Genomic DNA, 15,416 nt, shown 5'->3' on the forward strand with positions numbered 1-15,416 from the left:
TGAACAAATAAAATAAATATCCGGTACACATTAAGGAGCTTCCGTCATCAGTTCATACACAGCATTGTAAGGTATCCAGAAATTGCTGAACAGAAGCAAACAAGGAATACAAGTTATTATTGGAAAAAATCTTTTTTCACTAATGGTTTAATCTATATAAAATAATCAGGTTTGTATGATGTAATATGCCAGTTTTGTTAGTTAGACTTGCAGTTTATAATGAATTGAAGCTGAACTTAACTTAATTATTGGACCCTCTTGTCCATCCTTATCCACTGGTGTTGGACGAAAATCCTGTTAATCTTACAGAACCCAACACCATTGGATGGCAGCACGTATAGAATCAGCAGTGGGATGTAACTCAGTACATTCCATCAGAAACTTTACTAAAGTATTGTTTCAGTGTAATTGTATGTTGTTACTTTCTCCTTCTATTTACAATTGTTGTAAATATTGTACTCCAAACAATTTATCTCTCTCTCTCTCTCTAATCACATTATTAAACACATCATTAAAGTGATATACACACATTACTGAAGTAACATTTGTGTGTTCCTATGATATATGTTTGTGCTTCCAAATATATTTTTATAGGTTTTACAAATTTTAATGCTACAATGTCAAAATAACCCATGACATAACAGTACAGGTTTATCCTGTCATAGTTATTATAGATGTCATGATGTATAAGTGGAACTAAACAATGACCATAATGTGTCCTTTTTTAAAAAGTTTAGATTAATTGTTCAGTTAAAAACACCAGTTTTTCAGTATTGTTTGCTTTTAACATCGTTGCAAAACTCCATGTCTTCGCCTATGTAGGCAACTCCCGTGATTATTCTCAGCTTTTTTTTTTTCTTTTACCCCGTGTAAAACAGATGTGCGCTTTGGTCAATAAAGTTTTGAACACAAAAAAAGAGAAAGGCTGAGAGGATATGTAGCTAGCTACTGGCTATCATTAGCACTTTCTCTATAGCCGTAACTGCAGTTAACAGCTGGGTTTGTTGTAATTTTTTTTAATACTTTTGATCGGACTTTTTGCTGCCAACATTACGATCAGGTAAGAAGTGCCCTGCATGCTAGCCCGGGTTTATACCGCTGTTGTTTTGAACCGTTTAACTTCCGAGCTAGCTAGCTGTTGTTAGCTAACAGTATGAGCCTGCCTGCCATTGTTACAAAAACAAGTTGATTTGATGGTGAAGGAGCTGATGACAGCAAACAAGCTTGCAGCACTGGACTCGTAATATACTACTGTACACGGTAGTGAAAGCTTCTCGTCTTTTTTTGCTCTTGTTTTAAGTAAACTTAGCGAGGAACATTAATCTAGCCACGCTGTGTTTTTGTGTTACGTTTGTTGTCAGTGAATGCGCTTTATTTGGGTCAGACATTTGAAAAGAGATGCTGGTTAAAAAAAAAAGTAACTAGTATTGTTTTGTTAAAATATTGTGGATGTTAGTCGCGTGTTTGGTTATGTATTTATACATACTGCAAGGTTTAGAAGTGACGGGGTAGCGTTTAACTTTCCAATGGATTTGTTTGCATTCACTCGTTTGCCTGAAGTGGTTACAGAAACAGATGCTCTGAGTAACTTGCCACTGGCATCAGGGTTTTTTTATTTTGTTTTGCTTTGCTTTTAATCTTTTTACACGTGAGATTTAAAAATGGCTGCACAGTAAGTGTCCTTTCTACATGTCCAGCTTCGTTGGATACATTTTAGACGTGTTTCCTACTCTTAAAGATGTCACTAGCTGATCTCTGGCTACAAAATAACTTTATTTAATGTGTTCTGTTCACAACTTCTGTTAAAGTCTTTAATATAATCTAGAATCATTCATTATGAGCCAACACACTTTTGCATTTTATGCCCGTAGGAAGTTAAACTTTAAGTGCACTATCAAATGCTAGTGCAACAGTGGAATTACACTGGCTATGTAGATTCTTAAAGATGAAGATTTATTTTGCTCCTAAATTTGCTTTAATACAATTTATTTGTTTTGTAAGATTTTTTTGGAGCCTTGCCAGTGAATGACATAATAGATACAGCAATGTGTTTATTATACTCAAAACGAGTATGCTGTTTTTCAGTATAAGTTCATTTGTAACATGTTATAAACAGAACACACTGCCGACTCAAATCATGCACAAAATTAGGGAGATATGTTATTCTCCTGTCCAAAATGTGAAAAAGAAAACGTTTTAGCGTCCTGCACTGACCAGGGAATTTTCCTAATAAGGTACTGTATGAGACAGCCTTTTAGGTGTGTCACGTGACTGCAGCTGAGTTTGTTATTCTTTAGCAGAGAGGGCACTGTTTCACAGTTGCCATGCAGGCTTCATTCATGGAAAGAAGAAAACTGCAGAATATTTAGGTTTGCTTTGTAACTACTGATTTTTTTCCCCAGTGCATTCATATGAGGCATGTTATGTTGTATGCAGAGGGGGCAAGTATAATGCGCCGCTCTTTCATGAAATAATATGTGACAATAAATTAAAACGGTTCGTACACTTCTTTTGAAATATACTGCAATGAACTACAGTAAAAGTCTCTTTTAAATGCAGTTTCTGCTACCTAGAAATATCATTTCTGTTGTATTACCTACTTTTCTTGTTGCACTTTTAAGAAGCTTTGATGCTTTGCTTACATGCTATTTGGTTGAAATAAAGATCTTTAGTACTGAGGCATGGCTCTCATGTGTGACATCTACTGGTTTGTTGTAGTTGTAACAACCTTTCAAGACTTGACCAAAACTCTAGGACAGCATAATACTGATTTTATAGTTTCCTTTGTTTTATGTGTGCAAGCAAGGGCTCAGACGGCTACTTTTTTTTTTTTTTTTAATTCTTTTATCTTTAATATTTCTCATTTAGAAAGAACAGCTGTAGTAAATGCAGATATGCAATGTGCAACATACTTCATGTGGTGCCGAGATGGCGTACATGTCAGTTATTGTTGTTAGCAGGTATATTCCCAGTGACCATTGTGAACTGTCTTTTCAAGATGATGCTATTTATTCTAATTGTAAAACGCAAAATATAGCAAAAAATAAAAAAAATCTTGGTTTCGTCATTTACTGTATTGTAATAATATCACACTGCATTCTGTTGCTTTTTGACTCGAGCTCCAATACTGTATTAAAGCAGTCAGACTTTGTTGCTAATGTGTCGTCGCCCTACACTTACTGCATTTGATCTTTTGGCAGGACTGTGGACTGTCTTCTTCCAGAGTCACTCCCCATCACTCTGGTCTGAAGATGGAAGAGGACCATGTTCACTGTATTTCCTGTTTTAACCAGAGGTGCACGGTCAAAGCTGAAACAGGAGTTTCTTGCGAGCTTATAACGTGTCCTTTGGTTTGTGGGGCTGTTTTTCACTCCTGCAAAGTGGATGAACATCAACTTATGTGCCCACTGATGAGGATTCCTTGCCTAAACAGTGGATATGGTTGCCCCGCCACCCTGGTGCGCAACCAGATGTATGCTCACCTGGAAGTGTGTCCAGCTGGACTTGTGTGCTGTACTATGGAGTGGAACAGATGGCCTGTTAGCTGCCTGGATTATACTTCCTATGAAAGCCTGAGCCGTGGTGTGGAAGAGGTGGAGCAGCTGGACATGGCACTTGCCCTTCAGGACCAGCGTACACTGCTGGAGTCCCTCAAGGTGATTGCCATGGCACCTACTGCACAAGGAGAGCCACTTGTCAGTGTTAGTAAAGAGAACAGAGCGACACACTCCACTTTACAAACATGTGCTCCTAAGGCCTCCTCATTTATTCAGTCACCTTCCCCGCTGCCAGCCACGCATCAAGCACAGCCACACCCACCAGGCTCAGCAAAGGAGAAAATTTTCAGTGGAATTAATGGCTTGAATGAAGAGCACTTTGGTAAACTGTATGAGGCCACAGTTGAGACTGCAAGAAGCTTAGCTGCTGCTTTAGACTTTGTTAGCAGTGCCAGCTCTGGTGAAACCAGCGCAGAGCGTGTGAACAAAGAAGCTGCTGTACAGAAAAGTAGATTGAGCAACAATGGAGACTTTCAGAATGGACTGGAAGACGAAACACCTGCAGCTTCAGATAGTTTGCATAAAAGCGGCATTGAGGAGGAAAGTGTTTGTTCAAGCTGCTTGAGTGGAAATGGGTCTCTAAACGAAACAGACGTAATGATTGTGAATACAGCCAATGGACCATTTTTAGGGGCACCTGAGGCTTGTCTTGAGACGGCCTGTCCCATTGAGGTTCAAGATAACTTGCATGCTGATGACTCTCAAGAATTACTTGCCCGTCAAATGGCACCTCCACTCCATGTCAGAAAGCCTGTGGCACAGAGGGCTGGTCATATCGTTCTAGAAGATAGAGGGCTCTTTCTTTCAGAAAACCATGGGGTCAAGAGGAACTACCAGACCTTTAGGGGCCCAAGCCAATCTTCATTTTCTAATGGTCAGATGGGTATCACTCCAGGCAGGTCATTGTCTAGGTTCCAACCCGTAATGGAGGACAAGGCAGTGGATACTTCAGAGCTAGAGCAGGATGACGACCCCATGGGTCTAGGAGAGATCGATCTGATCACAGCAGCCCTGCTCTTCTGTTTAGAGGAGTCTAGAGAGTGCAGAAGGATCTCTGATACAGTCTATATTGATGGTTACCATGTTAACTTTGGCACACAGACTTTCACCTTTCCTGCTGCAATCTTAGTAACTAACACCAGAGTGGGTGACATGGCCTCTGCTTCTGCCTGCGACCATGCTGCCCCACAGATCTCCTACCCCAGCCCTTTCCGTACCCTCCGCTTAGGTCTCGTCCTGGAAGCTCTGGAGGTCGAGGCAGTCCCCCATAACCGTTACCTCCCCCCTAACCCCCGCTACCAGCATATGTTCCCCTTTGTCTGTGGTCAGTCATTCCGCCGGGACCAGTTTTCATCCCATTTCACAAATGTCCACGGTGACATTCACGCTGGTCTCAATGGTTGGATGGAGCAACGCTGCCCCCTGGCATATTATGGCTGCACGTTTTCCCAAAGAAGATTTTACCCATCTGTCCAGGGGGCAAAGGTGATTCATGACAGGCACCTCAAATCCTTTGGAGTCCAGCCTTGCCCTAAAGCAAAACTTCCAGGTGACTCCCAGTCAGACCAGTTTAGTGGGCTTCCTATTGAGATACTGTGGCACATAGCTGGATTCCTGGACAGTTTCAGCTTGTGCCAGCTGTCATTGGTATCAAGGACTATGAGGGAAGTGTGTGCCAGCCTCCTTCAGACCAGGGGTGTAGTGGACCTGCAGTGGGAGCGAAGACAAAGCCCTGGTCCTCATGGCACTGTGTCATGGCAGACGAAAAATAAAGTAAGCAGAAATCCAGTGTACTGTACTGTATACTGGTGTTTAACTATTTCTCTAAAATAGTTATTAAAATTTCTTGTTAGCACCAATGTATATAGCTATCGTACTACCTATATTAAATGCAAAGTAATATATAAAAGGCCAGATTTTAAAGATAATAAATCAAAAACTACTTTTTTTATTTACTACCCCAGGTTTGGCGATTCAGCACTGCCTTCAGCCCGGTGTTAGCGTGGGGCTTCACTGATGTCCCCAGCATGTCGAACCACCTTAAGAAGTGCCACTTCAACAATGTGGAGCACAAGACCGAGCCTGTACCCCTTCCTGCCATGTGCACCGCACGGGATGGACACTCACTCCGTCGCGTCCTACGCCATGTTAACATCTGACCAAACACAACCGACCAGTCAAAGCTGCATGAGATTCACTGCCGTAATCTGTGAATGCTGCAACTAAAAAAAAATCTCTTCCTGCATCACACTAGATTATGAAGAAGCCTTAATGAAAACACTTCACTTGCCAGGTTTGTTGTGTGTGTGTGTTTGAGGTCCCTGTGGAGAGAGAGAAATAAAACAAACATTTCACTTCGCATGGATATGATCTGAAAATACGCACTTATTCTGATAAGATGAACTATATTTTCTTGAGTACAGATATGCACAGTGGATTTATATTATTCTATGTGATATGATATCTATATTAACAGGAATTTAAATGTTTTCACACTCTTGCCTTTCAGTAGTAGCCATGGGGAAAAGCAGATTGTTGTTTTTGTTTGTTTGCATAATTTCTGTCTGTCAGAAGGTATGCTAGCACTTTATATAATATTTGCTATTCCCTCTTCAGTGACCCTAAATGATATAGCTCTGATCTCTTTAAGTGTCAGCCAAGTGCAAACTTGTTGTCTGGGTGTGTAGGATGTCCGAATGTGAGTGTAAACAGATGGATAACACAGAAATGCATGTGCTTTAATACAGTTTAATAAAGTCTTTACAATTTTTGTAAAGTTATTTCTTATTTTTGGAGGGTTTGTTTCATTTATTTATTTATTTCTACTACTGTAACTAGGCTAGTATAGTTAAATCACAGTTAAATTATTAATTAAAATTGCATAGCTGTCTTTCTAAAACTAGTATTTCAGAAACTGTTGATCTACTGGTATTTCCTGCAGAACCATCTCTTGAGTTTAAAGAGGATGGTCTTCAAAATATCAAGTGAGCATCAGTTCCCTGGACATGTGTTTGCCATGTGTTCCCTAAACACATGGCAAATTTTGAAACAGATGAACTATAGTATCAGATGACGCCACCGGGTGTTACTCCAGTCAGGTACAAACTGAAAACTGAGGCTACAATTTGCAGAGGCTCACCAAAATTGGACATAATATTGGAAAAACGTCTCACGAGTCTCTATTTCTGCTGCAATACATGTCTGTAAACATGAAAGCATGATTCATCCTGACTTGTATCAACAACTCAGACCACTGCTAGTGGTGTGATAGTGTGTGGGACAGTTTCTTGGGACACTTTGGGCCTCTTGGTACTGATTGAGCATTATTTAAATAGTGTACCCATCTTCCGATGGCTGCTTCCAGCAGGATAACGCTAATGTCACGAAGCCGATTTCATCCCAAACTGGTGTCTTGAACGTGGAAATGAGGTCGTTGTACTCAAATGTCCTTCACAGTCACCAGACCTCAACCCAGTACAGCAGCTTTGGCATGTGGTGGAACAGGAGGTTTCATCCTGGCTGTGCTGCCAATAAATCTGCAGCAGTTTGCAGATTTTTTTGGCCATTATTGCAATCTATGAAAAAAACAGTGCATTTAAAAACTATAGCTACATCTATTATTGTCATCAACTCTAGAATAACATTTATGGTATAATTTAGATTAACCTCAGCTAAATTAATTATAAAACATTTTCACCACTTCTTTTTCTAGTCAAATATCAGCATTAAAATATTCATAAACAAATACAACAGTATTTATATTCTCCTGGTGAAAATACAGGAAAACTGTGGTATTTACTCAGTGATAAAAATCATCTACATTTTATAATTGTGTGAAAATATTTCTATTGCGTCTAGTACTAGATTTAGCATCAGTGTATTTATATTTTACATTTGCATTTAGATTATTCTTAATTCAAGAAGTACATCTACTACTAATGTTTTTGATTATTAATTATATTTAACTAATAATAATTATTCTCTTTTGGGTCTGACAGGATCAAACGGTTCATGAAAAACATGTTTCCTCAGAGTCTGTACAGCTGTTCATCCTACCTACTTGCAGGTATGGGAAAGAAGTCTGACTAAAATGAGCTACAGCTCCATCTGTTGGCCAGATAACATCACTGCAAAGTCTGGACTCAATCCCCAACTTCTACTACAGAGATATAATATACTAAATGCTGCTTCCTTATTCACAAGAGGATGTCACAGTGGGTAGCTTTACATGTTTAATTTAGCAGGGTTTTTTTTTGCCGGATGCACTTCCTAATGCAACCCCAAAGGGATTTGTTTCTCCTCCCGGCATCATATAGTGAAACATCATTAGCAAGTGAAGATTAAATTAACAGAATAAGCAGAACAAGCCAACCAATCATCTAGCTGGTCCAGCCAGCAGCCCACAGCCAGGCTCCACCATCAGCCCACAGCCAGCCTCCACCATCAGCTAGCAGGTCCAGCCAGCAGCCCACAGCCAGGCTCCACCATCACCTAGCAGGCCACAACCAGGCTCTACCACAGGTCTACCAGGTCTATCCGTCAGTCAGCATGTTATCCTCGGTAGTCTTTTTTCCTTTATTGCTTTTATTGACAGCTTTTTGTCTACATGAGGTGCAGAAACAGTCTGTGGAGCAAGAGAAACCATACTTCTTACTCCTCTCAAAGGGAACAAGGTGGGATTTTACATCTTTTAGAAGCTTCTCAAACGTGATCATCAGCAGAGATCTCATTTCAACTGATTTAACTGATTTATTTATTCCAATATGTGTAAAAAGAAAATGTTTTATTGTTCTTCTGCTTCTTTTATCTGGAAATGTGCAACCTAATCCCGGTCCAGATTGCAAATGCTTAAGTACTCCTTGTGATTTTAAAACTCGAACAGGTCTTGGTATCATTCATTGAAATGTCAGAAGTCTTCTTCCCAAACTTGATTTTGTGAAAATTTGGATGAGAGAGTTAGATACCGATATTCTCATATTATTAGAAACCTGGCTTACAAAATTGATTACTGACAGAGGCATAACGGGCTATAATCTTTTCCGTTGCGACCGCCCCAGAAAGGATGGCGGTGTTGCAATTTATGTAAAAAGCAAATTCCATGTTACTGTCGATTCATCGGTATCTGTTCGTAAACAGTTTGAACTTCTTGCCCTCAAGCTCCAACTTTTCAAGGGCTATTTTATTACCATTGTGGGTTGTTATAGACCCCCCTCGGCTAGTAGTAGATATTTTTACCAGCTTTGTTAAGTATATAGCACTATTATCCGATGTGTGCAAGGACACCGAGCTGCAGGAATGGATCAATGAGATATTTACACACGGCGTCTTAGGAAACAAACTCTCTGGTAAATAATAAATACCCTTAATTATATTTGTCACATAAAGCCTAGGTTATAATGAAAAATATAGTGACTGACAGTGAGCGTTCTGTTAACAGGGTTTCCGGCATCCTTTAATACTGTTGAGGAGGTGATCAAGTTTATCACCATGGTGATCTTCACAGTGTCAGTTCAACATGCTGCACTTAATAATGGACAGGTATGACAGCACGCTATGTAATTATGTTTGATCAAGTACAGTGAGTCTTTGCATCTCCATTAAGGAATTGATTCAACTGCCTTTTGGCCACAGAGAAGTGTCTCTATTCTATTCCATGTTTCCCTGGTTTGCATTTTTGTAAAGGATACATACTGCAGCAGATCCAGAGAAACACCTCATAATTTAACAAGAAATTTAGGAGCATTTGGCTGAGTCAAGTCATTCCAAGTTACTGCACCCAGTTCTTTGGATCATTGTCCCATCATGCTGCGATAAGCTGAGTTATCAGATTTTATGCAAACATGTGAATGTTGTCAAATTCTGACATTCTGAAACCAACTACATTTTCCAGATATTCAACTTTCACCTAATGTTATCATAAGGTGAAGCAAAAATCAAAAAACACACATTATGGCACGCAAAATCTTGGACCACATTTATCATTTATATAACTATATAAAACATTTAGTAAAATCTTCTTTGTCAGTTATTCTCTCCGACTATAATTCCCTTTGCTTTATGTATCAGAAAAACATAATAGAAGAATAATAGAATTTGCTGTAGCTCTGAAGATATTGGTGGATAATGTTTAACATGAGAACAGATATCTACCCTTATTTACATAGATACAATAGCTATGTCCTTTGTTTGAAAAATAAAGCAAGTCATTTATAAAAACTTGTTTCATTCTAGTTTGACTACAGCTCCTGGATGCCCTATGGCTCAGGCTTGCTTCACAAACCTGCTTCAACCACAAAGGGGCAGTCAAGCATGACGACATTATTGGAGACTCTTCCAAATATTGGGGAGACAGTAAAGTTTGCAGGAATGCTTTGGGTACTTTCCCACAAGTATACAGATGTGGTATGTATCTTTTTTGCTTTTCATGCTTTATTTATATTCCTTTAAAAAAAAAGAGTATCACAAATAAAATATTTTTAGTCTGACTAACTAACTTTGCTTCTGCAGGTTCTGTTGGGTCAGTACCCTGAAGAACGATTCGATGAACCTACCCCGAAACAAATGATTAAAGAGTTTCAAGCAGAGCTGTCCTACCTCAGTGAAGAAATTACAGCAAGAAATTCTCGGCTTGAAGTACCCTACACATATCTGAACCCGACTGAAATAGAGAACAGTGTAACCATTTAGTCAACAATACATGGTATCCTGCTTTCTTTGTCTATAATTCTGGTACATATAGTACCAAGTGAGGTGACGCTGGCAGCTTCTCAGGTTTTATATGTTAGTTGTATCATGATAAATAGGCATGTTCATTTTTTGTATCTACTGTGTATTACATAGATTAAGAGATTAGTTTGGGGACATTGGGGGACTTTTTTTTTTTACAATAAAATGATAAAATGGTTTTTAATTTGTTAGAATTTCATGCTTTTTAAAGAATATACATACAATTAAAATAGTTTGTTCCTATACGCCTAAAAGTAGCATGCACATCTGAGACTATCACTCCTTTTTTTTTGGTTGTAGGAGGCACATGATTGACACATAGTGTGTGCATAGCTAATGTTACCAAGGATATGTAAAGGTTAGTTCTTCTTTTACAATGCTGAAGATTTAGACTGTGAGCCAATGTAAGGTTTATAGCACAGTTGTCTAAAATAAAAAGCACTGGTAATTACCAAAATCATTTTTTATGTTTCTGTAATGGTTAGTGCAGCAGTATGCACGAGCTGCATTGTAAGTATTGTTATCCATTAATTTTCAAATTTACTGTTTTATAAAAAAAGAAGAAGAAATAGTAAAGCTCATTATTTTTTAATTAAGATACCAAATTTTATTATTTACTTGCATTCCTGAACAGAAAAAAATATATGCTTGGTTCAAGTCCAACGTGTTGGCTAAAATTTGGGTATAAAAATGTGAACTCACTTTATTTCCCTAATAACAATATAATTCTTAATTTTAAACAACTTTTTGGGAAATTTCTAAAATATTTATTTTGTGTTTTCATGACAGATGGCCTAACAAATATGTTAAGCAATGTACAATATACATTTTTTTCACTTTCTTTTGAAAGGAGGAAATTTATTCATGACAGAACGGTGGGAACAATCACTCTTTGTGTAAAGCTGTATGTTTTAATTTTCATCTTGCTGTGACATTAAATACCAATAAAGAAATACTAATGAGGCGCAGCAAATTCAAGCATTAAAAATCTCTTTGCATCTCTGATTTCTTTTTCTGTAGTTTCCACAATGCAATCATGGATAAAAGCTAAAGGTGACAACAGCTCGCACGCATTACGCATGTGAGCTGTTGTCACTAGACCACATATACAGTACATCACTTTATGTGGAACAGAAAGGGGAGTGGACAATTTCAGCCGAACATTCAGACAGTGATTCTCAAAATAAATCTTGGAAAATAAACTTTTATATGTAAATGTTATTCTTTGTAAATAAGGACTGTGACTTTAAAGCCTGTAGATTTTTAAGATGTTAATCATTATCTGACTTTTATCACGAATCAGATTATTTTCCTGGTGATGCCTGAGGGAGGTGGATATCTTGGAAGAGAAGAAAAACACACCCGAAACAAACATCTTGCCTGACCAGTACTGTTTTCCAGTAATGAGAAACAGATTTTATGTTCCAATACCAAACTTACATTTAAACTTTGACAACACTTTCAAGTTAAATCATCTGAACTCGTGTTAAATAAGTCACGGTTATCTATTGTACACTGTATCATACATTTGTTTAATATCATTTTAGGAATTGTAGGAATGGCTGTCACTATGTGTACTTTGATTTTTTTTCCCCTATATTTTAACTTGACTTTGTAGATATTAACATACATACATACAGACACACACACACACACACATATATATATATATATATATATATATATATATATATATATATATATATATATATATATATATATCCCTCATATATAAAAAATAAAAAAAAAACACCCAGCACGCCCCTGCGGGCGGTTTATCCTTCAAGCTCGGGTCCTCTACCAGAGGCCTGGGAGCTTGAGGGTCCTGCATAGTATCTTAGCTGTTCCCAGGACTGCGCTCTTCTGGACAGAGATCTCCGATGTTCCCGGGATCTGCTGGAGCAACTCGCCTAGCTTGGGAGTCACCGCACCTAGTGCTCCTATTACCACGGGGACCACCGTTACCTTCACCCTCCACATCCTCTCGAGCTCTTCTCTGAGCCCTTGGTGTTTCTCCAGTTTCTCGTGTTCCTTCTTCCTGATATAAAATCCCAAATGGGATCAAGAGGTGCACAGAACGTCGTGGCGGGAACGTGTCATGTGTCAAAGATTAGGAAGAGGGGCAGTTCAGGGTGTGGTAATGCACGGTTACTGCTTTTTAGATGACTTCCAACAGGACTGTAAATACAGAGGTGTAATAGAAGTTGGTACCATTGGAAATCTGCATTATAAATGGGTTGGGGTTTTATTCAGAAGCATCAGTACAATATCTTTCAATATATTTTCTATTACAGCTGCATCAACAGCCTTCTGAGCAGAACCACATCTTTCTGCCCAGTGACTCAGAGGCAGAATGGCTGCTAGCCAAGCTGTTTATTAAAAGTGCAGATCTATTGGAACATCAAGCAGTCTATCACCTCATGAGCACTCACTATCTGGCAGAGGTCTTTGCTATTGCTACTTTCCGCACCTTCCCTGAGATCCATCCTCTCTACAAGGTGAAATTTGGTGAGATACACTATAAAACCCTTCTATAGTGATGTTTCTATATTACTTAAATCATTTTATATCATATAGAGGACTTTATTCTGATCTTTATTCAAATTTTTACTTTGATAATTACCTTCTATGTGTACAGCTACTGATCCCACACTTCCGGTACACCCTGCACATCAATATATTTAGAAATTTCAACTAACACCTATCTGATTACCAACAAAGTTCACTTGGATATGAGGGGATAAAAGAGCTCATGAGATGCAGTCTCGCTTCCTGCAGCTCCCTCTGCCTGACAGAGAACATCACTGCATGAAGACTGCAGTCGATCCCCAACTTCTATTACACCTCAGCATTAAGTTAAGAGTATGAAAACTGCTACAGTATGAACTTTTTTTTCAATCATTATATATTTAACAACAACCAACACGTTCTCACTCCCAACTCATCAAACGTGTGACGCATGGTCAGGCTCCCTCTGCTTCACTTATGGACGCGCAGGGTACCCCCCTCGCGTCGGGAATTGACGTGAAGGGTCCTCCGATTGAAGAGATTGCTGCGGAAGTGCCTGTTGTCGGTATATTGTACTGACAATATAGTGGCTGATGCACTCTCACGCAGCTCGCAATAGGGTGTTGTTGTTGTTGTTGTTGTTGTTGTTGTTGTTGTTGTTGTTGTTGTTGTTGTTGTTGTTGTTGTTTTGGTAGGGCTTCAATGTAAGGGGGGGGGGGAATGTTACGTTCTGTGAGGCTGTGGGAGTGTGTGGGTGGGGTGTTTGCCCACTCTCCCCGCCTCCACCCCTCTTGCCACTCCTACCCCTCTCTGTCTCTCTCACTCTCCTCTCTCCCCAGGACACAGCTGCTGCTGATTAGCCTCGTTTGCCACCTGACTCCAGTCAGCAATCATCCTCTGAGGCTATTTAAACTGGGGATGAGCTGTGAGCAGGGTGGCTTTTTCCTCGGTGGCTCTACGCGTTTCTGTGCTAGATTTTGGACAGACAGCCTCTTTCTGACCAGTGAGCAGACGGGCTTGTGGGCCCTGAGAGTGTCTTCCCGTGGTGGGGAGTAGGGTAGGAAGTGTGGGAAGTGCCTCCTTTTTTATTGTGTTTGTTTGGTAGTCTTCCTGCTGCGAGCGTTTTCTTTGTTTCTTTGGCGTTGTTGGTAAGTAGTGATGGGCAGATGAAGCCCCATGAAGCACTGAAGCTTTTCATCCAATTGGTTCACCCCAACGCGAAGCTTCATGAAGCTTCATTTGCTCTAGCAGGACACCTACTGGACGTAAAAATAATAGCTGGCATGAATTTGAAGAGTGTGGCCTTTTGCACACAGCCTGTAAATGTCAACAACAAAAGGAGTGTGTAAAACATGTATATTGTAGTGATGGCAGTATACTGTGTATATTTATAGTGGCAGTATGGGAAATGATTATTTGGAAATGCTTGAAATGGAAATGATCATTTACTGTGAGGTGAGGTGTGGTTGGGGTGTGGACAGTAGTTGTGCTTTTGTAACGTTGAGGTATGGACAGCTACACACTGAGGCTTTGAGCCTCAGTCCTGCCTGTTCACATTTTATTCTGTAAAAACTAAATTTTCACTGCTTTTACGTCATTTTTAGTGGGGAGAACATAGCTGGGATTTAATGATTTAACAAATCTTTTGAATCCTTTGTCCTCCACAATGCTAAATGGCTGGGAGTCCTCAATCACCATGGTAACCAGGTCTTCATCTATTTGAGATTGTTCTCCTGAGGAAAGACAATAAAGATAAAGCACAAATATAAATATCACACACGTAACTTATAACAGTTGTATAATATTGTTATATCATTTAGTAACATTACTGCATCCTATATTATCATTGCATTTGATGGCTCACCTGGTCTTGCTCCACAATCGGTGTTCCTCTTATTCTCATGCAAAGCTCTGTAGTGCCTAAGCATGGATGAGGTGTTGTTGTTATATCCCAGCTCCCTGGCACATAGCAAACACTTCACCTTGTACAAAAGTCAAGACAGCTCAACATAAATTGTATTGCACCATCAGTATCATGACAATACATCTTCTGTAGAAATTTACATACCTTGTTGGGAGGAATAAAATCTAAATGTTCCCACACAGGGGAGGACATCCTCCTCTTCTTAGCTGGCTCCATTCTCTCCTGACTTTCTCTCCTCACTCTCATAAACCTCCAAACTGTCTCCAAACTCTCTCTAACCGCAACTCTCCATCAAACACCCACATTTTGAATGAAGTCTGAGGGTTTATATCTGTCATAGCTCGCGGCAAAGTTCGAACCGCTTCCTGAACCAGTCACGTGGTACAGCCGGGCAGCGAGGCTTCGGACGTCATCATTTTCAGCTCCTCCCATAAATGAAGCAAGCCTCGATACGCGCTTCGCGGAAACGCCCCCTCCATTACTCGACACACGCTCCGAAGCCTCGATACAGAACGTCCCATCACTATTGGTAAGACGGCGTTGCCGGCCCTTTAAGTTAATGTTAATGTCGTTTGTAATCCACCTGTACCATTTCGTAATAAAGTTCTATTAATACAGAACAACTCTGTCTGTTTTCCTTTTCATTCTGATTCCGGACTCATTTGTTACTGGTCCCCTCACTCACATGCCTAGACCCCTTC

General features: G+C 39.6%; 2 protein-coding genes across 3 annotated transcripts; both read left to right on the forward strand.

The window, feature by feature from the left end:
- The first annotated feature begins 881 nt into the window (after nt 1-881).
- fbxo30b (F-box protein 30b) lies at nt 882-6,344 on the forward strand. Of its 2 annotated transcripts, none has more exons than XM_026143215.1 (3): nt 882-1,060; nt 3,201-5,330; nt 5,522-6,344. In XM_026143215.1, the coding sequence occupies exons 2-3, from the start codon at nt 3,252-3,254 to the stop codon at nt 5,714-5,716; spliced, it is 2,274 nt and encodes a 757-aa protein (XP_025999000.1). In that variant the 5' UTR covers nt 882-1,060; nt 3,201-3,251; the 3' UTR covers nt 5,717-6,344. The 2 variants fall into 2 exon arrangements, with proteins under 2 accessions (XP_025999000.1, XP_025999001.1); XM_026143216.1 differs by lacking the exon at nt 882-1,060 and adding an exon at nt 1,134-1,260.
- A 1,178-nt stretch (nt 6,345-7,522) lies between these two features.
- LOC113006763 (hydroperoxide isomerase ALOXE3-like) lies at nt 7,523-10,292 on the forward strand. Its single transcript, XM_026142930.1, has 3 exons — nt 7,523-9,095; nt 9,789-9,959; nt 10,065-10,292. The coding sequence occupies exons 1-3, from the start codon at nt 9,045-9,047 to the stop codon at nt 10,242-10,244; spliced, it is 402 nt and encodes a 133-aa protein (XP_025998715.1). The 5' UTR covers nt 7,523-9,044; the 3' UTR covers nt 10,245-10,292.
- Nucleotides 10,293-15,416: the final 5,124 nt, after the last annotated feature.

This window comes from Astatotilapia calliptera, chromosome 15 (assembly GCF_900246225.1).
Source record: "Astatotilapia calliptera chromosome 15, fAstCal1.2, whole genome shotgun sequence".
NCBI lineage: Eukaryota > Metazoa > Chordata > Actinopteri > Cichliformes > Cichlidae > Astatotilapia > Astatotilapia calliptera.

Bases quoted from the DNA above. Each gene is read 5' to 3' on its own strand.
- fbxo30b (XM_026143215.1), top strand. From the start codon at position 3,252: ATGGAAGAGGACCATGTTCACTGTATTTCCTGTTTTAACCAGAGGTGC. The intron at 5,331-5,521 runs GTAAGCAGAAAT...TTACTACCCCAG, and splicing joins CATGGCAGACGAAAAATAAA to GTTTGGCGATTCAGCACTGC.
- LOC113006763 (XM_026142930.1), top strand. From the start codon at position 9,045: ATGGTGATCTTCACAGTGTCAGTTCAACATGCTGCACTTAATAATGGA. The intron at 9,096-9,788 runs GTATGACAGCAC...GTTTCATTCTAG, and splicing joins CTGCACTTAATAATGGACAG to TTTGACTACAGCTCCTGGAT. The intron at 9,960-10,064 runs GTATGTATCTTT...TTGCTTCTGCAG, and splicing joins CCCACAAGTATACAGATGTG to GTTCTGTTGGGTCAGTACCC.